Source organism: Manis pentadactyla, chromosome X, assembly GCF_030020395.1.
Source record: "Manis pentadactyla isolate mManPen7 chromosome X, mManPen7.hap1, whole genome shotgun sequence".
NCBI classification, from domain to species: domain Eukaryota; kingdom Metazoa; phylum Chordata; class Mammalia; order Pholidota; family Manidae; genus Manis; species Manis pentadactyla.
The window spans coordinates 720,601-745,533 of NC_080038.1; the positions used below are offsets into that span (position 1 = coordinate 720,601).

At 54.4% G+C, this 24,933-nt stretch overlaps 1 protein-coding gene across 5 annotated transcripts; it reads left to right on the forward strand.

Annotated features, from left to right (window-relative positions):
- The first annotated feature begins 3,168 nt into the window (after positions 1 to 3,168).
- Positions 3,169 to 24,371, forward strand: LOC118935958 (granulocyte-macrophage colony-stimulating factor receptor subunit alpha-like). 5 transcript variants are annotated; one of them, XM_057495333.1, is made up of 11 exons: positions 3,169 to 3,268; positions 6,032 to 6,125; positions 7,269 to 7,411; positions 11,247 to 11,373; positions 11,489 to 11,618; positions 12,165 to 12,349; positions 13,412 to 13,551; positions 17,047 to 17,070; positions 18,925 to 19,060; positions 23,492 to 23,572; positions 23,740 to 24,371. In XM_057495333.1, the coding sequence occupies exons 2-11, from the start codon at positions 6,053 to 6,055 to the stop codon at positions 23,808 to 23,810; spliced, it is 1,110 nt and encodes a 369-aa protein (XP_057351316.1). In that variant the 5' UTR covers positions 3,169 to 3,268; positions 6,032 to 6,052; the 3' UTR covers positions 23,811 to 24,371. The 5 variants fall into 5 exon arrangements, with proteins under 5 accessions (XP_057351316.1, XP_057351313.1, XP_057351315.1 ...); XM_057495330.1 differs by having other exon boundaries at positions 3,172 to 3,268; positions 23,492 to 24,371; XM_057495331.1 differs by having other exon boundaries at positions 3,183 to 3,242; positions 23,492 to 24,371.
- Positions 24,372 to 24,933: the final 562 nt, after the last annotated feature.

Genomic DNA, 24,933 nt, shown 5'->3' on the forward strand with positions numbered 1-24,933 from the left:
CCCTGATATGGGGGTGGGTGGAAGCCCTAGTTTCCCGCTGACCAGTCAAATGGAAGGGGGGCGGCACAGGGCTGGAAACTGGTGTCGGAGGCAGGCACTGGGGACTCCGAGCGTGGGTTCTTGGCACTAGCAAACAGCCCATCATATGCCAGGCACACAGAGAAAGGCCCCGAGCTGTGTGCCTGGCAGTGCAGCCACTGACTGCGTTTAAGTGACAAGGGGAATAAGAAACCTGTTTCACCAGACACCCCTCGCTCAGAGCCACGTGCCCCTGGACTCCTGGGGCCCCACTGGGGACCAGCCCCACACCCTGTCGGACGCAGCATGAGGGCCCTGCCAGGACACGGTGTGCACGGATGGGCGTGCTTGCCCAAGGCCCCCACTGCATCCTGGCCTCCAGGGCTCCTGGTTCCATGTCCTGTTGTCTCTGGAAGAAGGGCCCCACCATCCCGTCCCTGCGTGGGCAGCCAGTGCTGGGCCAGACAGGCAGAGAAGCACAGCACGGACCCTCCTTGTGGCTCGTGTGACGCTACCTTTGTGCTGTCTGTCTGGGATATGGCCACAGAGGCGGTGTCTCCAGAAGGTGCTGCCCACAGCCTTGCTCAACAGGATGAGCCGGGCGCAGTGTGGGTGAGGCCAACCGTCTCATGTCGTCTCCCCCCGGAAAGGCCATGACTGAGCAGGTGCCTGCTGGGGGCAGCTTCACATTTGGCACAACTCCATACGCCCCTACCGGGTCCCCACAAAGACAGTTCACGTGCGTGCTCAGCAGATGGTTACTGGGCTCTGTCCTAGGCTCTCAGTGCCACAGGGGCATTGGAGGGAGGCGGAGAAAAATTCCTGCCTCTGCCAGGGGCCCAGGAACACGGGAGGTGCTGGCTGGGAAGGGGAGAAGCCAGACTCTTTGTGGGAGAATTTGCCTCTGGATGTGTAGGCAGGGTGGCCCTGGGCCGGGCAGGGCAGCGTGGCACACGTGTGGGGGCCACAGTGGACCACCATAGATGGGGCTCTAACACATCACACGTTCGTCCTCCCAGCTCTGGAGGCCCGACGTCTGAGGTCCGGGCCGGGCAGGGCTGCGCTCCCTCCACAGGCACCAGGGGAGGCTCCTTCCTGCCTCTTATGAGGACAGCTGTCATTACATTTAAGGCCACCCTCCCCCAGGATGACCTCACCTCACATCCTGCACTTCATCCCACCTGCAAAGCCCTGTTTCGGGTCATCTCCCTTTCCCGGTTCCTGGAGGCAGGATGTGAACAATTCCACCCACCACAGCCTGCTAATGAGTGTGGCTTCCCCACCCCCCCGGCCCAAGCCCCTTGCCCCGAGTTCTGCCCCAACCCGCCTTCAGCTCCTCCCCTGCCCCCAGCACGTGCCCAAAAACACTGGTCTCTGAAAACCAGCTGACCTCTAGGCTCCACAGACCAATGCCATCCCTACCACGTGTCCTCCTTTGTCTAATTTTTGGTGCAACCATTTAAAATCAGGACCCTTCATCCTGCCTTCCAGGCCCTCGGATAGCAGACCCCAGGATGGGTTTGGCCAGCACCCCTCTCCCCTGGCATACACCCATCTTGGCACTGAAACCCCAGGATGCGAGGTTTGTAAAGGCAGATACACATTAAATTCAGAGAAGTTACTTTTCGTTTTCCTGGTTCAACGTCAAGGCAGCTGTCAGTGGGCTCCGGGCTCCACATGTGCGATGCAGGTCCTGGCATGAAGGTGGAGGGCTTATTTTTTTCTCTGGTGAGGCAATTACCTAACCCAGGTGGGCTCCCCGTCAGCAGGTGCATTTGGGATGAACTTCATGTGACAACCGCTCCCAAACAGCCTCCAGCTTGAGGACACATGGCAGTTCACCTGGAGAATGTGGATAGACTGGGGTTCCAGCCTGGCTGTGCAAAAGGGTTGTTCATGCATCTGTGGGAAAGTTTTCTGGGTTTAATTAGGTTTTTCCAAAAGTTGCAGCTGAGAATCTGCTGTACGTGGGGCCCCAGCATCAGAAATGACCCTGACGCCATCCCGGCGGTCACCTCCTCCATGCCCCTCCTCTGTGCCTCCCCAGGGACATCGGGAGCAAGGTTTTCCTGCGGTGCCCCTAAGATCTGGCCTTTTGGGAGGATCCCTGTATCCCCAGCCCCTCTGGGTCTTGGCACCTGGCTGAGCTCAGACTCTCATGCAAACCTGGGGTCCTCCTGTCCTGCTCTGTGGCCTTGGGCCACTTGTTTGACTTCTTTGTGCTCTATCCACTGCATCTACAAACTGAGATTGAAACAGCTCTTTCTCCGGGGGGCTGTGGGAATTCCAGGGGCCGGAAGCCCCAAGTCCTTCATCCCAGCCTGGGGCTTGGGTGCGGGGGTAGCAGGCTGAATAAACCACGATCTCCTTGGAGACCTGGGGACAGATTTCTGGCTCACAGGACACCTTTGTTCCTGCTCTGGGTGGGACTGGGATGCAGGGACCATGTCCTCTCGGGGCTTATATCCCCTCGGGGCGGGTGGAGGTCAGCCAGTCCCAGAAATCTCCAAGAACGAAGAAGATGTGTGCTTCCCGAGGAGGAAGGTGTGTGCTGCCAGGCAGAGACAGTCACTTTACACTAAAGGTGAGGCTGTGGGGGCACCCCAGGAGCTGCCGAGACCAGGGCCCAGCTCAGGGCACCCTCAGGGACGTGGACGTGGACCAAAATCGCACCCATGTTTAGGAGAACCCGGGACCTAGGAAAGGAATCTTCTCCCATGGCAGGAAAGAAGGCATGCAGACGCTTGGATGGTGGCTGGAAATCTCCAGGACGTGGGACAGAGGATGGAGCCCCCATGGCCCCGAGCACCCCGAGGGACCGGGTGGCCCCATAGCCAGAGACCTCCCCCCTGGAAAAAGGGGAACCTCAACATTGATCAAAACATGGGCTGGCTGCTTGCTTGAGTCAGGCGCCCGGCTGGGTTAGAACATTTCCTGTCCGGCCGAGATAAGCCTGGCCTGGCCACGCATGGTGACGGACACTCAGCTGACAGGTGCTGACATGCAACCGGCTCTTTAAAAAGATACCAGTTAGAGAGGGGGAGGGGGCATGGCCACACAGAGAGCTGACCCTTGTCGCATTCCCTGTCCTTGTGGCTGATACTGTGCCAGCTGCCTACAGGACGAGAGAGGGGCCCCTGGAGCGTCCGGTACCCTCCAGGCAACAGGACACCTTTAAAACCCATCAGAACAGCCCAGGAGAGAAGTTCCCGGGGAGACAAGTGGTGAGCTGACTCTGTCCCCTTTTCAGGTCAGTTGCTTTGCAGAGTCCTGCGGCCGGGTGGGCTTGCTGGATGGTTGGGGGTGGTGGGGAGGAGGGAAGCAGTACCAGTCGTTCATGGGAAGGCAGGGTGGGCATTTAACTAAGGCTGGTTGACAGGGAGGAATGGCAGAAGGGGCTCCGGAGGCAGCCACGAAGCATTTACAAACCATTGCAGCAGCGTAAGAGGTCCGGCCTCTGGCAATATGTACACGGCGTCTGCGTCCTTTCTTGCACACTTACCTATACACGAAATATCTCCCTTTGGGTTGTTTCAATATTAAAGTCATCAATGGTTGGTCTCAGAAGCCAGCATGCCTGCCATTGATGGCCCAGGTCCTGTGGGGGTGCAAGCTCCAACGGCCATAAGGTGCCTTTTCCCCCAAGCTCCCAGGGAGGTCCCAGAAAGACTGTGGGGTCTCGCCTGGCCAGGATTGAACTGATGCCACTGTCCCTCCACCTTGCGCGAGGTGAGGCCATGACCTGTAGCCTCTGATGATGGGTGACCCTCCGACTGCCAGTGGGTTGCACCCTGAAATCTCAGATCTTCATTCCTGTGACCTCCAAAAAGTTGACAGCTAAGAAAAGCAGCGGCCAGCGTCAGAAACAAATTCACAGAACGTGGACTCTGCTAAAAGGTGTCAGGGTGCCACATGCAGGGGGGATGGACACACAGGGCAGGTCCCCAAAGCACGGAGGGAGCGCCTCTTCAGAGATGTGTCTTTGGGGACCCCAAGGAAGAAAGGACAGAGATGCCTGATGCGGAAAGGAACCTCTTTGAATTAAGGGTTAGTTTTCGGTGTGTTCAGGACATGGCGGTTGCTTTTTGAAGCATCCTGTGGCTCAGAAGCACGTGTCGATGTAATTGTGACCTGTGAGCTTAGGGTTCCCTCAACATCCCACGGGAGGGGGGCATGGGTGGGGACGCACAGGAACGGACGAGGGGGAGTTGGCGATTATCTGAGAGCCTGTGGGATCCTGCCTCCCTCTGCCCCATGAAGGTGCACGGGGCCAGCAGCGACTTGCCTCCAAACGCCTGGAAATTTGTACACGGTTCAAGGAGAGTCTTCTTAAAAAGGGTGGCCGTGGGCATAACCAAAGGAGCAAGAATCATATCCCCCTGTGAGAGAAGGAGGGAAACGGGGGTTCAGAACAGCTGGTGGGTGAAGCTTTGGTCAGTTTGCATTTAAGGCTCCGTCCGGGCACTGTCCCCTGGAGTTTTTGCCACAGCCGTCAGGCGTGGACACGCACACATGTTCTGGGACACAACGAGACAGCATGCAGAAGCGTCGCACGTGAAGTTCATGAACAAATGCAGGACTTCAGGACTCAAGAGGGCAGCTGGTTCCTCAAGGGGGCCCTGGGGTCAGGACACAGCACGGGGACTTCTGATCTGTCCACACGGCCCGATGCCATCAGGTGGCGGGAGCATCTGGGAGCCCATCCACATGCAGGCAGCACCCTCGTGACCTCTGGCTGCAGTTCACTCCCTAAAACTGACCATCCTGCCTTTGGGGAGAGGTCAGGTCTGCAGCTGCCTTAGCCAGTGTCCCCCACCCCACTCCTGGGCGTTACAAACCCCCACTGTTGCCAGCCCCACAGCCAGGCCGCCCACAGGGCCACACCTGGGCCATGCAGCAAGGCAGGCTCCTCCCCCAGGCTCCGCACGCTGGACCTAATGCAGCAGACAGTGGTGCCCACTGTCTGCTCCAAGCCTTATGCAGATGCTGGTGAAGAGATGCCCTGGGCATTCACACCGTACCACCTTCCATTGCATTCCTGGCAGCTCTGCTGTGTTAACTCAAGCAGTTGAAGCAAATACCCCACGCAGGGTGGCTGGAACCACAGACATTACTGTCCCCCATCCTAGAGCTGGACTCTGAGACCCAGGGCTGGCCCACTTGAGCCTCCCTCCTGGGAGTATAGACCCGTCTTCTCCCTGTGTCCTCAGGGGGTCGTCCCTGTGTGCGTGTCTGTGTCTTCATCCCCTCTTCCTATAAGGACACCAGTCCTAAGGGATCAGGACTCACTTTGATGACTTCATTTTACCTTAAAAGCCCACTAGCAGGAAGGTATGGGCTATGAGGCAGCGAAAATCCTTGGTCAGACATGGGCAGGCAGAATGGCCCATACCACACACCTGCTACTGGACCTTTGTGATTAGAGGAAAAGGGCAGGCCCAAGAGGCTTGGCTCAGCACATGACAGAGTTGCCTCATACCCCAAAGTGGCTGCAGTCAGCTGGCTTCCTCATCTTACATCCCTTCTTCTTTTCACTGGGGCCTATCTCTCTCTCCCCTCAGCCACTATTTATGACAAGAGAACCTTAAGATAATCTTGATACCAACTCTGGGATGTTTCATGGGCCCCCCCACTGCCCTACAATCTACAGGAATGTGCACCGGTGGTGGCCAGGATGGTGGGTGGGGAAGGATGTGCACAAAGAGCCCAGAAAATGTTTCTGCAATCCCAGGTTGCTCAAAGTTGACATCACAGCTGTGTGTTAAGTTACTGATGCTCTGGAGGGGCAGGTCAAGGGAATCCGATTTTGACAGGTGACCCCGGGGTGTGTGAGTAGGATGGTAGCCACACACCAGACTCCAGTGGGATATTGCAGACCAAATAGGGATGTGGGAACCACCCCAGAGCCCTTTCAACTGCCAGAGATACCCCTAGAAGGGGTGCTGAGAAGGGAGGGCTCCTGCCCATGTTGGAATCTAACCTCTGACCTGGTGTCTCTTCTGTGCATGCCTAGGTCCAGCTGCAGGGCTGGGACATGGCAGCCATACTGGATTTCACAAGCTTTCTGGTGCTCCTGAGCTCAGCATGTTGCAGAGACCCCCAGCTGGGTAGGTAGGTGCAGGCACGTGCTCCAATGCCCGGTCTGGTGAGAGGCTATTGGTGGTTGAGGCGGGGAGGGGAGCAGTTATCCTCCAGCCCAGTCAGGGACTCAAAGGTGAGGGTGGTCCTATAATGCCAGCCCTCATCCCCAAACCCACCTGAGGCGGTAGAGCTTCTGCCTACATGGGGAAAAATTACTAAAACCTGCCAACCGAGAGAACTTCAGCACAGAGGTGGGAGAGAGAAAAGTAAATCTTATTGTAAAGGAAGCAGAAAACCAGAAGCAGGTATGCCATATAGCCAGCCTGCTGAGAGTTAGCCATGCAGAAAGAGGTCTCAGCTGGTTATAGAGCCAGGTGCCTACCACCCATGACCTAATGGGTTTGCAATTTGGAGCCAGGTGCCCACAGATATGAGACCCCCTTCTGGGCTTTCTGTTCTGCTCCCTTGATCTATGAGTCTGTTTCGATGTGAGTACCATGCTGGTTTGATTACTGTGGCTTTGCAAGATAGTTTGATATGTAGCCATTGGAAATGTTTGTATATGTGTGGAAAAAGCAAAGGGAGAAATCCTGAAAAAATAGTGAAGTTTGGGGCAGGGGTCTTTTCCCCATTTTTTCGACAGGGAAAATTAAACTCCCCCATGATTTAGGGTCATGCCCCACCCTGCATCCTACACTGCTGGCCCCCCTGAAAGGGGACAGCCCTGTCCCTTCTCCTGTCCTGAATGCCTGCAAAAGAATCTGCTCAAGGAGATAGACACACAACAGCCCCCGTCTTATTCCCACCCTGGGTACCAAGGTCTCCAATTCTGCACATTGCCTCCCACAATTATTTCCTGGGTGTGTTTATTGCTAGCATTGACCTATGGGCTAAGCGGCATCTCACTGTGGTTTTGACAGGCATTTCCCTAATAAGTAATGATTCTGAGCATCTTTTCATGGGCTTGTGTCCCTGAATGGTTCCCTTTAAAACAGTTACTTTTATGCCCCTGTGAATTTGGCCTCCATAAAACAGCAAAAACCATACCCATCCACCCTGATGCTTGCCAAATGCCTTCCCTCAATGGTAACTATAAGGTCAATGGTGGGGGGGACAAAGGGGGGGTAGCATCCCAATCTCCACTAAGTGTTCATTCCGTTAAATTCTAGTCCAGGAGGACACGTCTCCTATTATCAACATGAAGCTAGATTCCAGGACAAGGATGTTAACGTGGAATTACGTGAGAAACGTGACCGAGCAGGAATGCAGACTAGACACCCCACAGGGCTCCCCCACCATGCAAAGTCCACGGGTGAGTCCCCCCTGCCTTGTACACCTACAGCCTCCCTGGGACGGGCCTGTGGGCCGGAGCTGCTGACCTGACACCTTCTCCCCATGGACGTCCTGCATGTGCCATCGCATCAACCCGTTTCTTTACGCCGTCCTCGCCTTAGGGACATAAACCCGAGGCTGTGTCAGTAGGGCTTTTGTAGAGGACCACAGAGTTCAGTCCGTAAAGATGATAGTTTGGGGTTTACTGTGTGTTTAGTGGAATGGCTCTTTATTCACTCCCCTCCCGAGCTATGCAGGGAGCCACTTTTCTGTGAGCCGTGGGCATGGTGCTTACGAACCCCTGCTTCCCAAACACGGCTGATCAAGTCTGTAAAGTCGCTGGGCCCTTTCTTTGCCTAGGCGTTGGGTGCCCTTCCTAGCATTCTGTGGGCCCCTAGACCCTAGGCTCCAGCCGCTTCCTGGCTCCCCCAGCATGGGGCAGCATCGGGCTGCTGCTAATCTTTCCGTTTCCTTCAGCCTCTGCAGATTTGTTTAAAGGGTTTATGCTCCTGGAGAAATTACAGAAGAGAAACTAGTTCTTTGCAGGGGCCGGGCTCTAATGTTTCTAATGGGCTGGCTGGCTGAGGCTGAGGCTGGTAAGATGCTCCCAAGGCCCTTCCCGACCCCTTTTATCTGAGTCACGGCTTGTGACCCCCTCCTTTCTGAAGACTTACATAGGGGATTGCTTATCGTGTTTTTTTTTTAACTTGAGGGCCTCTTTTTTTCAACCTCAGTGTTGACCAGGGTTTTCTTTTTTGGAAAATTCAGAAAACATGGCTGTGGCATTTCTTTGCTGGGGGCACACAGGTTTGGGTTTTGGAGGAGGTGGAATTCGAAACAAGTGTTTTTCTGCCAGTGCAGAGAGCAGCCGGCTTCCTGGGGAACAGAGCCAGGCCTGGGCTGAGCCTTTGAATGGCGGTTCCTCAAACGTGCATTTCTGTATTCCCCTCTCCTCTGGCCCTCGGGAGAATCAGCTGGGGGCTAGGGCAGAGGCTCAACACAGAGCAACGAAATAACTCGGTATATAAATAAATACGTAAGTAAATGAGACGAGATCTCCCACCTATCCACAGACCTGTGCACAAAGGCAGAAGAGACAGAAAATAGTTTTGTCACTGCAGAAGCATGAACCAGGGTGGACCGTGCACAGCAGGCCATCTTCCAGGACATTGCACAGACAGGCAGAACCTCCCCTCCCCTCCGGGCAGGCAGGTAGCATCCCTCACACACAGGTAGGAAAGCTAAGCCTTCTCTCATGTTCTTGACAACCAGGAAGTTACCTCTTGGGGCAGAAACTCCAAGAGGCGGGAAGTAGGACCCCTAACTGATGTTCGCTTTGCATGAGGTCCCCCCAAGACCCCGACACAGACATTCCTGGGACACCAAACTGGCCAGAGGTCCAGTTTTTAAAGAGCTCTACATGCATCTCAGGGTGGCCCTGAGAGCCAAGACAATGCAAGTTTCTCCAGGGAATGCCAACGGGAGAGGAATCAGGGCATTTTCTTTCCTTTTTGGAACTGGGGAAAATTAATTTCCTTTTTTAGATTTGCATTCAGGCTTAGAGGGCACAACTGGGATATTTTTGTGAGTCCTTGCTCACCTAAGAAGGTCCTTCTCTGCTCTTCTCAGGCACCACGATGCTCAGCTGTACCTCAACTTCTTTTGAGGTATTTTTCCCCTGGCTCTGAATAGGTTGACCCACACCGGCGGGCTTCCATTTGCTGTTTTAAGGCTGTCAATCATCCTGATTTATATGTCAATCACAGATTTTCCTGCTTTGGCATTTCCTGCTTTGTGATTCGTAAGTGTTGTTCTCAGAACGGTCCGCATTCCAGCCCGCATCCGCTTCTCCTCTTCTGTCATCTTTGTTCCAAATCCTACGTTTCCTTTTGTGTTAGGATTTCCAGGGAACCGCTCTTATTATTTTTCTTCTGAAGCAAATCCTTTTCACAAGAATGTGTTTCCATAGAAATGGGCATTGAATGTGTTCTATCTCTAGAAAAAAAAATCCTGGCTATTATTTCCCACGGCAGAACCATTTCCTGGACTCCTTACTTGGAGCCTGTTGATTCATCTTGGAAGGAGGGTGGGGGACCAAGCCCAGGCCCGGTTTGCGCCAGGGACAGAGTCTGGGAATCTGGAATTGCCCCCGTTGTTACTGGGGTGCATCCAGAAGCCCCTTTCAGATTCCTGAATGCAGGCCTGACTGGAGTCTGACGGCTCTTCACGTCTCCATTGATGCCCGCATCCCACAGGGGTCTGTGACGCTCCCTCCCCACACGCACCCCCCCCCCAACTTCCATCCCTGGGACACTAGTTGGGGAAATAGAGTTATAAAGCAAATCCCCTGCCAACCCAGAAAGTGAAAGGCAAAGAAAAGAGCCGTATCCCTAAATGAGCCTTAAAACCTGTGGACGTAAACGCAGAGGCTGTTACTACAGTACTCGCTCTGGGAAGGGACTCGGCCACTACTGGCTGTGTTTGGCACAGCCTCCAAATCAGAAAGCTACATAGTGGGGCAGGGGAGGAAAAACACCTCCTCTACACTCTTAAGGGGGGGTCCTTGAGGCCCTGCAAATTAGACTGACAAAAGACAGATTCACTGGAGGAAAAGGCAAAGACATTTTACATGATTTAAAACTTTTCCATGGCATGGTGGCAGCGAAGCATTGTAGACAGAAGAGAACACCCCCCAATAAAGCAGGTTGACCTGACAGTTCTTGTACCATTTTAAACAAAGAGCAATACACCGTGATGTGACAAGACAAAGGGAAGTGCGTGTTAGGCTTCCATGGGCCGCAACTGTGGGTAGGCAGATATACCGGGAAACTACCAGAAAAGAAGGGTTACTTTAGTAAGGTTTGCCGGTGCAGGTTCAGCTCGGTGCTGAACTTCCGTTGTCTTCAGGGCCATAAAACCTCCCCAGAGACACAGGACCTGGCTGTGCTCATTTCTTAGAAGTTTCTGCTTTTAGCCAGAAAAGGGAAGCTCCAAGAGGCTTCCTCTGACACCTGTTGATTCTCAGTTTGTGTCCAGCTCAGAACGATCCATACGCCACGTTGGAAATGGGGACAAGATGAGGGAAACGGCCAGTGGTCAATCAAGCCCAGGCCATTGGGGGGCGATTTTACGGGGGGCAACCATTAGCTTCCTGGATTGGCGGGGAGATAGCGATCCAGCTTCCTGAAGGTCTGACTTGCAGAGAGCAGGTTGGGCCTCTGGGCCCCACACTGCAGACGGGGGGTTGGCACCCTGGGCAGGTGCACGCAAATTGTGGCTCAGAGTTCCATGTCTACAGTTGGGGGGAGTACCTGATGCAAGATAAGGGCTGTTTCACTGACGTGTCACATACATTCCTCTCGGTGCCTTCTTTACACTTATTCGAGTTTAGCCTCGTTCCCCAGTGATAAGACTCACTCCCCACGAGGAGGCAGATTGTGGGGTGCAGGGCACCTTCAAATAGGGAAATCTACGCCCTGATCTTAGGCAGCTAGAGGAGGGCAGACCGCTCGTTGGGCATTTGCTGTTTGTCAGTTGACTTCAGCAGAGCACCCGACACTCTGTGAGCCGGCGCAGTCTGCTCCCCGACAGGGTCAGAGGTGGGGGCGCTTTTCCATCATCTGTTTAGCAGGGTTCTTTGCCAAAACGGGGCTCGACAGGCCAGGGAGGAAACCTGGTGGAGAAGTAGGCTCCAGGAGGGAGGCTGAGTGACATGTGACCCCAGGGCCACCCTCAAGGTCTTCTCGTGGAACCTGCAGCACAGAATGGGGCCCGAGGGGGCCCGAAGTGCAGGTCTATTATTTGTTCTTTTCCAGGTCAAAGAAAACAACACCTATTTCTGTGTATTTTCCAACTCTGTGCTGCACAGGGGGGCCACCCTGATGGTGAACGTGACTTCTGCTGGGACTGCATTCCAGGATGCCCTGAACTTTACCAACCCAGGTGACGGGGCCTCAGCCGGTACCCCACTTTTCCTGCAAGGACCTGCAGGGACCCCGCGGTGCTTGTGCTGGGGGCGGGGGTGCAGCAGTGGAGGATATGGGTTGATGTCTTCCAGGCAAGGAAGGTTCCAGTGCTGTGAACTTCTCCTGCTTCATTTACGACGTCCGCTTCATGAATTGCAGCTGGACTCCGGGCCCGGCTGCCCCTGCCGACGTCCAGTACCACCTCTACGCATGGGCCTCCACGTAAGCAGGCCACCTCTGAGCGGCTAAGGCCAGTCTGGGCCATGGGGTTCATTGGTAGAGAAGCCACAGGCCAGCCCCACATTTCAGGGCCGGGGGGGGCATCTCTCTGAAGTACCCCAAAAATCCAGGGAGAAGATGCCCACTTCCCCATCTCCTGGGAGGAGAAACTTTGGCCGTAGCCTGGCTCCTGAATGCAAACCGTCCTCTGGTCCTTAAGAGATGGGAAACGACCACTTTTATCTTGAGAGCATGAAAGGAACGGCCTGCATCATCTTAGTTCTGCATAAAGACGCCCTCTCCCCACGTCCCCAATCTCTTAGCCGATTGTCCCAGATGTGCATCACGTACTGGTTTCCTGCTTCAGTGATAAAAAGTGTCTCCTTTTTAACCAATGTTTCGATTTGATACGTTGAATGTTATTTTCATTTAACTTACAGATTTAATAACATTGTCAGCCTCTTTAGAGGGTTCTCTGCATTGAGGAGAGATTTTTGTGTTTGATGATTCACACTCCGGCCTCTCCTTGATCCTTTTTGGAAACTGCAGGGACGAGGAGGAGGCCGAATGCCCCCACTACATCACAGACTCCACGGGGACACGCGTGGGCTGCCATTTCGATAAACTCGGAAAGCCCAGAAGCACAGATAATTACTTCTTCTTGGTGAACGGAACCAGCAGAGAGACGGCAGTCCAGTTTTTGGACTTTACTCCGTTTGTAGCTTATAGAATCGGTAAGACAATTTCCTACCTTGCATCAGCCCCTGTCTAGCTTTTATTGCATTTGGGTTTGAACCAGGGCTGGGTGGTATGGGATGCCAGCTCCCAGACCAGCCCCATTTGAGCAAGACCCAGGATCCAGATTCAGCAACTATTCAAAGAAGAAGGCAGGGTGGTCATGGCTTCCCCTTTCGGTGGGATACGGGAGAGGCACATATTCGTGTCACTCATGAAAGATGTCAGATAGAAGCCATTCCCATTATTTATGGTTGTGATGTCCTCTAAATTCCCCGCAAACACTGACTTAGCAAATACTGAATCATTCCTAGGAGGAAATACAAAGTTAGCCTCTGGTCACAACATTTTCATCGACTCATCAATACATAACCTTATATTATGTGCGTCTCTATTTAAAAACCCTTAATTTAATGTACATTGCTGATGCATTGACATTGAACTCAAGCCTGAACAAAGACCATGTAATATATGTATTTTTCTCCATAAGACACAGGGCAGCCTTCTTGGCCACACAACTTTTCCAGAGAACGGACTCACGGAAGTCTTCATTTCTCGAGTTGCTGCTCTTAGTCAGATAAGGGAAGCCCCAGGAAGGCGTCTTTCTGCATCTGTTGTTTCTCAGTTGCCTTCAGTCAAAATAATCAGTATGCACTTGGATGACCTCAAGATGACCCCAATCAGCCTGTTTTCTTGGCTCCCTGTAAATGCCGGGTAACCTAAGTCCCCAGGCTTGTAGAGCATCCCAGAGGAGGTGAGGGATGAAGAAGGAGGGAGGTCTAACCTACTGGCTTCTCTGCCAGAGGTTTCAGCACTCCTGCAACATGGATGCAGAGGGTGGGTACCTGGTCAGGCGGGTTTTCGTGCAGAATGGAGGGAACATCCTGAGGTGCACACTCAGCTGACCCGAGGTCTTGTTTCCCAGGCCCAGTGGCCTTTTCTCTTTCATGCAGGAAAAAGAGAATGGGACATGTGACTACCAAGACACCTTCAGCTAATTCTCCTGCGAACAACTCCTCTGTGATTTATAACTTGTTGCACCATTTGTGTTTTTTTCTTAGAAAAGTATAACCCACCAGAAAACATCACAGTTTATGACAATGGATCACATCACATTATCCAGTGGGACAATCCCAAGATAAGATTTGACATTGACATTGCAACTCATATGTTGTATTACGAACTGGACATTCAAAAAAAGGTAAGAACCCCAAATCTTTGGGAGCCACAGACCACGTGTGCCCCCCTTTCTCCTGTTTCAGGTAGAATGGTTCCTAATGAGAGTGGAATTCTGCTCCAGAAAGCTGTCCTTTGTTAAGTCATTTAGCTTCTCTTTGTCATAAAAGTGTCATTTTTTTAAATGAAGTCCAATTATTTATTTTTCTTTGCCATATGATGAAGTCACAAAGATGGCACCTGTGTTTGGAGTCAGATGCATTACCCTTGTGCCATGAGGTCAGCCAACACCTGTGTTTGATTCTAAGAGCTTTTACAGTTAGGTCGTTCATCCATTTTGAGATGATTTTCTTTATTCTATCCTATTGGTCTGTGTCTATCTTTATGCCAGGACTACCACTGTTTTGATGACTTTAGCTCTGTAGTAAGTTTTGAAATCAGGAAATGTGGTGCCTCCAGCTTTGTTCTCATTTTTCAAGGTTGTTTTGGCAATTCAGCATTCCTAGAAATTCAATACAAATTTTAGGATCCGCTTGTGCAATTCTACAAAAAAAAAAGTCATTGCAATTTCGATAGTGTATTGAATCTATCAATCAATTGGGGGTGTTACCATGTTAACAAGATGGGGTCTTCTGATCCATGAACATGGGATGTCTTTCCTTTTATTTTTTTCTTTTATCTCTTTAGCAATGTTCTGTCCTTTTCAGTGTACAGTCTTGCACTTCTTTCATGAGATGTATTCCTAAGCATTTTATTCTTTTTGATGTTGTTGTAATTGAACTTGTTTTCCTAATTTTATTTTCAGATTGTTTATTGCAAGTCCTTCATAACTTTGTTTTTCCTTTGAAAGAGACTTTGTTCTTTAGAAGAGTTTTAGGCTCACCGCAAAATTGAGTAAAAGATACAGGGATCTCCCATGTACCTTCTGCCCTCACACACGTAAGGCTCACCTGTTATAAGCGTCCCCAGCAGGTGAGACATTTGTCACAGTCGATGAACCTACACTGACACATCCTGGTGTTGGACATTCTATGCATTTGGACAAACGTATACTGACGTGTAGCCACCATGATAGTATCTTACGGAGTATTTCACCACCTTAAAAGTCCTATGTGCTCTATCATCCCTTCCTCCTCCAAACCCTGGCAACCCCTGATCTCTTTAGTGTCTCCATAGTTTTGCCTTTTCTGGAATGTCTTATAGTTGGAATCATACAGCTTTTAGCCTTTTCATTACTTTTTGAAACAAAATCTGACAATGGTCTTGAAAAGCTAGCTCATGGGAAATCCAGAGATGCCAGCCCAAGTCTTAAACCTGTCCCCATCCTTCAGCACCCCTCGTCCCACTGTATGAAGTGAGATTTTGGAACCTCAGATATGGACTTGGAAGAGCTGATTCTTGGAAGGTGGGGACTTCCCACCGGTCACATCACATTCCCATTTCCCCACAGCCTGGAGCCTCAACCCACATCCCAAACCCAGAGTGAGGGGTGGATGTGAAACTCAAGCTCATACCCTCATCCCAGTTCTCGTCCCAGACCCTCCTGCTTGGCTGTTAATGGCATACATTAATCAGGCACACCTGACATGTCCTTCTCCCAGGCTACCCCCTGGGCCCCAGCTGCAGCAGCCAGTCCTCAGCACCCCAGACCCCAGTGCCTTTGCACATGTGTGTTCTTGTCTTTCTTCTTCCCAGAGCTGATCTGAAATTGTCCCTACCTTAAATGTTCTTGGCTGAGGGGCTGAATTCCTGTGCTTTCTGCCTCTTACCTGCAGAAGGCAAGTTACCTTAGAGCAGCACACTGTCATCATACATAGGCCTACAGTGCCTAGCACCCAGTAAATATGTGCTCAATGAATAAATGTTCTGAACATTCATGCATGGCTCACCAGGCAGCCACTACCCCCAGGTCACCGTATATTCCCCACAGGGCCCATCCCCAGCCCTGGAGTCTGCTGTCCCACACCCCTGTCCTTTCGGTACACTTTTATCCCCTCCACATCTGTCAAGCCCTAGCCTCCACCAGCCTCTGTCCAAGGCCCTTGAAGTCACTACGTGGGGCATTTTCCAAAGCTCTGCCGGTGATCCCAAGGCCCACGCCAGGTGTGAAACACTCGGTTACAGGGCTCTTTCAAAATGGAGATGAGGCTGTGTCCCTCCGTGCCTTACAACCCTTCCAAGAGGTGTGGTTTGGGTCTTGGGTGATAGTCGGGCCCTGGATGTGGCCTCCTACAATTTGCAGTGTCTGACCCAGCCTGCTGACAGCCTCCTCCCCAGCATGCACACAGGTGGCATTACACAGGTAACTGCACACAGATGACCTCACAGAATTGACCTCATACACATTCCCTTTCACTCATTAACACCGTCAGAGCAAATTCACCAGCTGGAAGTAAATGCACAAGAAGAGAACTGTGTTGGGGAGGAAAAACTTTCCCTCTACCCACTTATGCCTTTTCCTGGGGGCATGCAAATTAAATCATCAAACCCCAGATAAATAAATAGAACGGGGCAAAAAGCAAAGTTTACTCACAGGCATTTGGAAGCTCACAAAAGAAGTGACTCTTAAATAGCTAAGGTTAGGGGCTTATCCACTGAACTAGGGGAAAAGAAAGAAGACAGAAAAGGCTTCTTCTATAAGAAAAACAAATGGGTTTCTTTGGAAAGACAAAAGAATGGGTTTCTGGGGGAACAAATGGGATATAAGGCAGTTTCTGATAATGTGTGTTGATACAGGTATGAGCGATCCTTTCTGTTTTCCTCCCAGCATAAAACTCTCCTGGAGATGGAATTTATGAGAGTTACACTCGCCTTCCCTCCGGGAATGAAATCTCCCTGAAGAGGGAATTTATAACATTCCTCATTCCCGAGTGTCACGCCAGGTGAAGGGTGTTGCCAGCTGTGGGCAAGCTCACTACGAATTCTGAGACTGAGTAACAACAGCGGAATGCTGGCCGTAAAAAATACGGGCTCCTACCCTGCTTCACTCTAACGGCGTTCACCCAGAGGCAGGTCCGTCTAGCCTGCAGCCCTGGCCCCATCTCTGCCCCGGGCACCGACCCCCACTCCTAGCTCCGTCCCCCATTCCCTCCCGCTGTCTTCTCTAAACTCCCTTCTCTCTTCCCAGCACAGGGCTCTGCTGCTTCTCTCTTCTCTTAGCACCAGGTAGACCTCTTCTTAAAGCAATATTGGCCGTAAATAGCTTGTTGCCAATAGGTATGCAAGTAGGCACCTGTGCAGTAGGCAAAGTATTACTTCATCCCACTTATACAACGGGCGAAATTAGGATCAGGTGAGAACCTGCCTGTGGAATTTCCATTTTCCCTGCACAGAGTTTTCTGCTTTTAACCAGATAAAGGGAGCGCTGAGAAGGCTTCTTTCTGCTTCTGTAGAATCTCAACTATCTTCAACTTAAAATGATCCTCATACCAACTCTAGGGTTCACGGCAGGTTCCCATATTTGAATACAGTGCTGAAGACACAGCCGTTGACCATCTTTCCTTTGCTTTCATTTTTACAGGGCAGCAACTCTAAAATAGATCCTGTAAGTACCCCTTTCTATAAAACATGCATGTACGGGCCCTAAAGTTCCTCAATATACAGCCCTCACCCTGTGGCCCAGGGTCCCCTGAGACTTTAGCCTCAGATTGAGAAGCTGTGTTTTCTTGAATGCCTGCAACTCAGCACAAGTAGCCGGTTATCATCAACCCCATGGACAGAGCAACGTCCTTCATCCAGACGCAGCCCCTTAAACCTTTTCCGTTCAAAGACTATAGTGAGTTGAAGAGCATCCCACCAAAAGACACGTCTACCTGGAAGCTCGGAATGGGGCCAGGTTTGGGAAATAAGGTCTTTGCAAATATAACAAGTGAAGGATCTGTGATGAGGTCCTCCTGGATGAGGGGGGCCCCAAATGCAATGACAGGTGCCCTTATCAGAGACAGAAGAGGAGACACAGACAGAGAAGCCATGTGGAGACGGAGGCAGACGGGAGGGATGGGGCCACATGTCCAGGGCTGCCTAGAGCCCCCAGAAGCCAGAAGAGGCAGGAAGGAGCCTCCCCTGGAGCCTGTGGAGGGAGGCGGCCCTGACCCTCCTGGACCTCAGAGCCCCGCCTGGTCCTTAGAACACTGCTTGAATCTCAGAAGTTTGGTCTCCAGAGCTGGGAGAGGAGGATTGCTGTGGTTTTAAGCCCTCTGTTTGTGGTCATGACAGCCACCCCAGGACACTCACAGAGGTGACCATCCCCTCAGCCTCTAGAGGGCAGTGATCCCCCGACAGGTGCCCTTTGTTCCATCACCTGGCATCCTTCAGTCTTCCCGGATCCCAGGTGGTGCCAATTCTGCTGGTGAGAGGTTGAGCCACAGGCCACCCCAGGAGTAGCCCAGAGAGAAGAGGCACAGAGGTGTCTGAAGGCACCAGCTCCGGGGACATACCTGTCTTTTCTGGGTGCCACCTGTTGCTCAGATACCTGAGAGCCAGCCCAGTGCCAGCATCATACCCCCAACACATGTGTCCTCCCCCTGCCCGGGGGCTCTCCTAGTGGCTGGCGGCATGTCCGGGCCACTCTCAGCTTCCGTTATTTTGTGGGCTGGCTCAGCACCTCCCAGCCCCCCTCTTCCCCTCAGGCAGCTGCCCGGGAGCTGTGTGGCTGGGGTGGGATCTGCTGAGTCTAAAAGGAGAGATACAGCTGATAAAAAAGGTTTTGGCCACACACATGTGCGTGCAAGAGACGACCTCGGTGCTCAGAGCCAGACGGAGGGCGAGGACTGTTCTTGGCGCCTGTTGGTTGTGCAAACTCGGAACACTGTCTGTCTTAATAAGAAAGTTCCAAATGCACGGAAACGTCATGGCCTTTGAGACACTCAGGAGGGCACGACCCGTCTGTCCCACTCAACCCTGGCCCCTAGCAGACCTGGCCCCCAGGCAGCATCTGGCAATGAGACAGGAGTTTGCACGGGGAGCTTGGCACAAGGGGCTGGGACCTCTCAGGAAGCAGCTCTGATTCACGCATGATCCCCTCCTGCCCTGAAGACCCCTCCAGGGCCCTCCTTCCTTCCCTTCCTGACCAGCCGTCCCCCTACGTCATCTCACTCTTGCAGCCACTCCAAACGCACTTGTCCCAGGACGCCAGGGTGTGGGGGCTGTGCCCGCCAAGTGGGATGGGTGGAGGGCTGTGACACCCACCGTGCTGTGGGGCCCACATCCCCAGGGCACAGGCCCTCACCGCACTTGCTTCAGGCAGCAGAGGTGTGACCAAGAAGTCAGGGCCCACGCCCCCACCGGGTTCCGGGCCTCTTCTGTCCAAGCACTTCCATCCCAACAGGACTGTCACACCTCCCGCCTTCCCCCTGAAGCTGTCACCAATGCCGGTCACAGCAGCTCTGTTCTTTTCAAGATCTTCCAACGAGGGGAGGATAAAAATGTGTACCTGCTGCCCAGCTCTGCCATGAGGGCTGAGAGTACCTTTCGAGCGAGAGTGAGGTACATGCACAACAAGCTCTGGAGTGAGTGGAGCTCGCCCCTGTGTTTCGGTGAGTGTGTGCCAGGAACTCCTGTGTCACATGGGATGGGCAGAGGGCCTTGGTCTGTGTCCCGCTGCCCAACCTCTTCTGCCTCTTATGAGGACACCTGTCCCCAGGTTTAGGGCCACCTTCATCCAGAATGACCTCATCTCAGATCCTGCACTTAATCCCACCTGCAAAGACCCTGTTTCCAAATAAGGTCCAGGGCACAGGTTTTGGGGTTTAGGATGTAGACATATCTTCCTGGGGGTCCACTGAGCCCACTGTGACCCCTCTGGGTACAGGGGACCCAGGGCAGCTCCTGCCGGTGGCTCTGTGCCTGAGCACACCAAATGTAGCCTGTCCTGGTCCCCTGCACCCCCCTCCCATGTTTCTGGGCTCATCCTGTAGGGAGATCCCCTCCCTCCCTCAGCCTCAGGGACACAAGCCCCTCTCATCTTTGTCTCCACTCCAGTGGTCTGTCTCTAAGACCCCGGCTGCCGGCTGCCCCCAACCCAGGGAGCTCACCTCCAGGGGGGGCCAGCCAGGGGGCTCCGACTTTCTGCCCCATGTGGAGTGCCACTCCACAGTACCCTGTCATGCCTTCCTCCTTTATGGGGCAGGAAGGGGCTATCACAAATTGAGGGGCCTGCAGGGGTGACAGTCGCCATCACCTGGAAGCACTCGTAGCAGGAAAAGCCCCTGGCTGTCCCCATACATGTAGGGTGTGGAGCTAACAGACCCCATGCAGTCTCCCAACATGCCTGCCTGCTCAGACCTGCAAAAAACCCACAGGGTTGGGACTTGTCCAGCGCCTCTCTCCAGGGGCCCCTTGGCATCCCTCCAGGACCAATTGGGCATGAGCTCCAAGTATGCATCTGCCTGATGCTCAAACCCTACACAGGCTGCCCAGCAGCCCCACCTGGGAGGAGCTGCCGAATCCATGTGCCAGCCTCCTTCCTCCCAGAGGACAGGTTCATGGCTCGCAGACGTGGTACAGGCGGCAAAGCCTAGTCAGAGTTCCCCAGGGGAAGCCTCCTCTGCGATGGAAAAGCAGCTCTGTCCCTTGACATTTCACCATTCCTCATTCACTCCTTTGGCTGTGCCCTGCCATGTGGAAAGTAAATGTGCCCCAAGAGGGAACGCATCAAGCCCTCGTGGCAATGTATCTGCTGGGCCACTCCTGTGAGCAGGGCGTGGGGGCGAAGGGGACAGCAAGAAGGGGTGGGTGGGGCAACTCTGGATGCAGGGTAGGGTAGATTCTTCACAGACAGTGTCCTTACCTCCCTCAGGCCCTGTGTCCAGAAGCGCTGTACTCACATCAGCCCTGCTTTCCCCCCAGAACACCCCCTACCTGTGGTCTGATGGCGGGCGTGGAGGGGCTGACGTGTGCCACAATGACCTTGGGTCCCTCCTGACCCTCTGCTCCTCCTCCCCTCAGGCCACACAGAGCTGCGTTCCAGCAGGACCACCGTGGCCCTGGCCGGGCTGGTGGCAGGGGTGGTGCTGACTGTCACGGTCCTGATGTTCCTCTGCAAAAGGTTTGCCCCCAAACCGGGACCCCGCCTGGGTATGAAGGGGGCCAGCCGCAGAGGCTGCACTGACTGGACCCCCCCAGACAGAACGGCCGGGAAGGGCAAACCCAGAGGCAGGAAGTGGGTCTGAGGTCACTTAGGGCTCGGGGAGGGGATGCACAGAGACTAACGGGGCTGGGCTCCTGTGGGTAGGATGCCCCGTGTCCTCGGGTACGATGCCCCCCACCCTGCACACGATCCGCCTCCTTTAGGAGTGCCTCCTAGTGTCACAGTAGGCATCCCTCCTGGGTGCCCATGGCCTTCCTAGTACCGTGGGGACAGTGACAGGAGGGACAGTGGTGTGGGTGGGTCTGAGCCCGGAGTGCGTGGCCCTGGCCCAGAGCTGTGGGGGTGGGGGCCACCTGGCCAGGAGGACCCACAGGGGCCTGGAGAGCCAGGGGCCACCAGGGGAGACTGGAGTCTGGCGGTGCCTGCACATCCTGGGGCAGAACCCCCAGGTGTGGGGGACGCCTGCAGGCACTGGAGGGAGAGGTTTCTGAGGGTCTGGGGGCCGCATGGGCCGCAGGATTGCGCTGGACAGAGGCAGAGGCCCAGTGCAGCCCAGTGGGCAGCTGGGGGCTGCATCTGCCCCTGGCATGGGGGGAGGGTTCCAGCCCTGGATGGTGGGTGGGAGCTCCGGCTTCCTGCCATCTCGGCCATCAGCATCCCTGCCCTGTGAGCCAGTCTGGCCTCAGCGGCCGGCCAGACACACGGGGACACTTAGGTGTATGTGGAGGTGAGTGGCCCCAGGACACCAGCCGCCCTGCCCACCGCCAGATGGGTCCCCAGGTGGGGTCCACGAGTGGGCCCCCAACGTGGGCTCCTAGGGCTGGTCCCCAGCCGTAGCCCGGGAAGCCAGCCTGTGCCACTGACTGGGCCCCAGTCCTGACCCCCGGCCATGCAGGAAGCCAGCTTCCAGTATCCCTGGGCACAGCCCTGGGCCCCCCGGTTCAGGCTGCTGAGCATGGGGCCGCCTCCCCTTCCGTCTCTTCTCACCAGGTTCTCCCTGAAGCAAAGGCTGTTGCCCCGGATCCCACAGGTGCACAGGGAAGTCACGGGCAGCCTCGCGCCCCACCTGGAGGTGAGCGCAGCCCAGGCTTGGCCCCACTGTCTCGGAGCCCCGGACTCAGATGGGAGGAGGCCGGGTGTCTCGGGAGGTGGGGGCCACCCTGGGGACACAGTGCCTGCAGACACCAGGGTGGAAGGGAGGGTGGGGTTCTGCCATGCAGCTGCCTTCCCCGGAGAGGTCCCGCCATCCTGGCGTCACAAGAACAACACAATACTCGGAGACACTGGAGAGAAACAGTTCCCAGGGCAGAGGAAGGGGCCAGGGCTTCATGCTTGTTGACAGCCCTCGGCTGGCTCATTGTCACCCTTTGTCGGGGCCCCTGGACCCCCCAGGGTCACCTCATCTCCATTGTCCAGTCATATCCACAGAGACCCTATTTCCAAATACGGTCCCCTTCTGTGGTTCCAGGCAGATGTGAATTCCAGGGGGATGACAATCAAGCACGACAGCCGGTTCCCTGGGGGCAGCCAGGCACACACCCACCTGTGGCTGGTTCAGGGACCCTCCTGGGGGCATCTGCCCCAGCCCCTCCTGGTCTTCCGTTGAGCCCACCACACACACTCCCCCATGAGGAGCAGAGAGGTGCCCCAGATAGAGCCTCTGGCCCCCATTTACTCCGGCAGCCTTCCCTGGCTGCACCGTCCGGCTGCCCTGGGCTCCCACGAAGTCTGCCTGTCTGGCATCAGAGTTTAGGGTCCAGGGGAGCATCGGGGCAAAGTGGGCTTGGCCGTAGTGCCTTCATGTAGCATTGCAGGGACACAGACACCAAGGTGCAGACGAGCTGCCATCCAGGCTCCCAGCCAAAGCACCTCCTCTGCTCTGCACACATGACCCCTGACTCCATCTAGGACCCAGCTCCCAGGTGAAGGGTGCAGGGAGTGCTGCTTCAGTAAGAGCCCAGGGCAGATATCGGGGTGCTTACTCGGGGTCCTTACTCGGTTGATCACGCCCCGTCACGCTCCCACATGGGCCTGCAAACGTGCCATCCCAAGCCCGATTCTCCACCTCACCGGCCAGGATCACCCTCAGTTTGCAGAGGCCCCCAAGCTATGAAGCCATCGTGTGGGGGCTGGGGCAAACTGCTTGGGCTCTGGAGGGGGGTTCAGGGCTCACGCCAGACCACGGGGGTCAGGAAGGAACAGAGCGCACTCAGGGTCTCCAGGAGCAGACAGCAAGGCTGGGGCCACTTATCCCAAACTGGAGGTGTCTGTCTGTCCCAGGGGGCAGCTGTCCATCTCTCCATCTTGATTCCAGGCACCCCAGACATGGATGAGGCAGTGATGGGCAGGGGGGGTTGTTTTTAAGCAGCTGTATTGTGATCTAATCACAAGCCATACAATTTGCTGTTCCAACTGAACAGCTTGGGGCACTGAGTGCATTACCGGGTTGTGTGGGCAACCCCCTCTGGTTCCAGAACGTTCCACCTCCACAAAGAAGACCCATGCCCACGAACAGGCCTCCCCACCCCACTCAGCTCTGACAGCCACGAATCCACGTCTGTCTGTGCATCTGCCTGTTCCAGGCATTTCCTGTGAATGGATCCCACCCCGTGTGTGTCTGCATCTCTCCCTGAGCACCATGGGGTCAGGACCATCCACGCTGTGTGTGTGTGTGTCAGGGCTCCCCTCCTCTTCAGGGCTGAGTGATGTTCCCGGGCGTGGATGCACCATGTTTACTTAGCCCTCCATCTGTGATGGGCACCTGGGCTGTTTGCACCGGGTCACTGTGCCTCACGCTGACCTCAGCGCTGTTCCCTAGATGACACAGCTGGGGACTCCCTGGAAGGGGTCTCACCAGCGTGCGCCTTCTCTGTTTCAGGTGTCCTGGGACGGGGGCAGCCCGCCGCCAGGCTCACACAAACCCGAAGACATCCTCCTGGTGGAGGAGACGCAGTGACTGGTGAGGGGCATGCAGGGATTATGGGTTCAGCATCCCCCCAGTTCCGGGCATATCACTTCTGTGCCCCTTTCACCCCACCTGCAAATGGTTTCTGATGTAACTTGCCCCCCGACCACCAAATCCCAGCCCCACAGCCTTTACTGACTTTCCACTTCCACGCCGGGCAGCTGCGTGTCCCACCTATGGGAGGCCACCCCGACTGCTTCTCAGGAGCCCAGCAGAGGGGGCAGGACCATGACAGAGCCCCACACGCTCACCATGCTGGCTGCGTGCCGCCGTGACGAGGAAGCCGCTGGAAGCAGACAAGAGCGTCCAGGGAGAGAATCGATGTCTCCATAAGGGCAGAGATTTGGAAATGGGGACACTGCCGGCTACCTGTCGCCAGGATACAGCTGGTGAATGTGATGAAACGTGCGGACGATCGGGTTCTTAAAAAGCCCCTCTTTGGTGCATAGGCATATGTGAGCCATTCTGGAAGGGTGCCACCCAGCCGTGAGCAGGTGCAGGGCCAATGATGTGGGAGGAGACAGAGAATCATGGTTCCTGACGGGTCTGCCTCCACGTCAGGCTGTCCACCCCTCTTTGGCTGGCTCAATCCATTCTGTAGCTGCTTTTAAAGGCAGTGTGCCCCAGGGCAGGTGGGCTCCCCCGTGGTGTTGGTGTAAATCAAGGTGCCACCCTCCCCTCCACACCGTCCACTTACCTAAATGGCCAGGCACCCCACCGGCCACGGGAAGCATGAGATAAATCAAAGCTTTTGGACACGGGAGAAAGTTCGTCATACACCCCAGTTATGGAGACACAGTTGTACCCCAGGCCCGATGTCAAATACGGCTGCCATCCACCCGCTTCTCAGGTTGATCTATCAGATACGACCAGCACACAGCCAAGGTGTAGACACACTGCCATGCACGGAGTCCCATGTATTGTCCTAAAATGAAAACCCAGCTACATGTGTGTGCACGGACTTGTTTCAGAAGGACAGTGCAGGCTGCATCAGAATGGTGGCAGGTCACCAACATGGGTGTGTGCTCATCAGGAAAGAATTCACGATGTGTTTTGAGTAGGGTGGGACGTCGTGGTGCAGCACATAGGGGGAGTTCCATGCAGGGGAAATGGCACACCCGTGCCCACATGCATCTGCTCATCGGTGCCTGGGAATTCACACCAGAATGTACGCGGTGTTGCCCTTCAGACTTGAGGCTGTTTTTTTAATCATCTTTTTTATGTTGTCTGTATTTTTCCCCTGATTTTCCAAGTTACCCAGAGGGAATGTCTATCAACCTCAGTCCAGCTGGTTTTGTGCAAACTGTAGTGATATTAAAGAAGCCCAACCCACAAGACTGTCCTCAAAGGGATTC

Excerpts from the sequence above, each read along its gene's own strand:
- LOC118935958 (XM_057495330.1), top strand. The coding sequence starts at position 6,053 with ATGGCAGCCATACTGGATTTCACAAGCTTTCTGGTGCTCCTGAGCTCA. Across the intron at positions 6,126-7,268 it reads TTGCAGAGACCCCCAGCTGG|TCCAGGAGGACACGTCTCCT; the intron begins GTAGGTAGGTGC and ends GTTAAATTCTAG. Across the intron at positions 12,350-13,411 it reads GTTTGTAGCTTATAGAATCG|AAAAGTATAACCCACCAGAA; the intron begins GTAAGACAATTT and ends TTTTTTTCTTAG.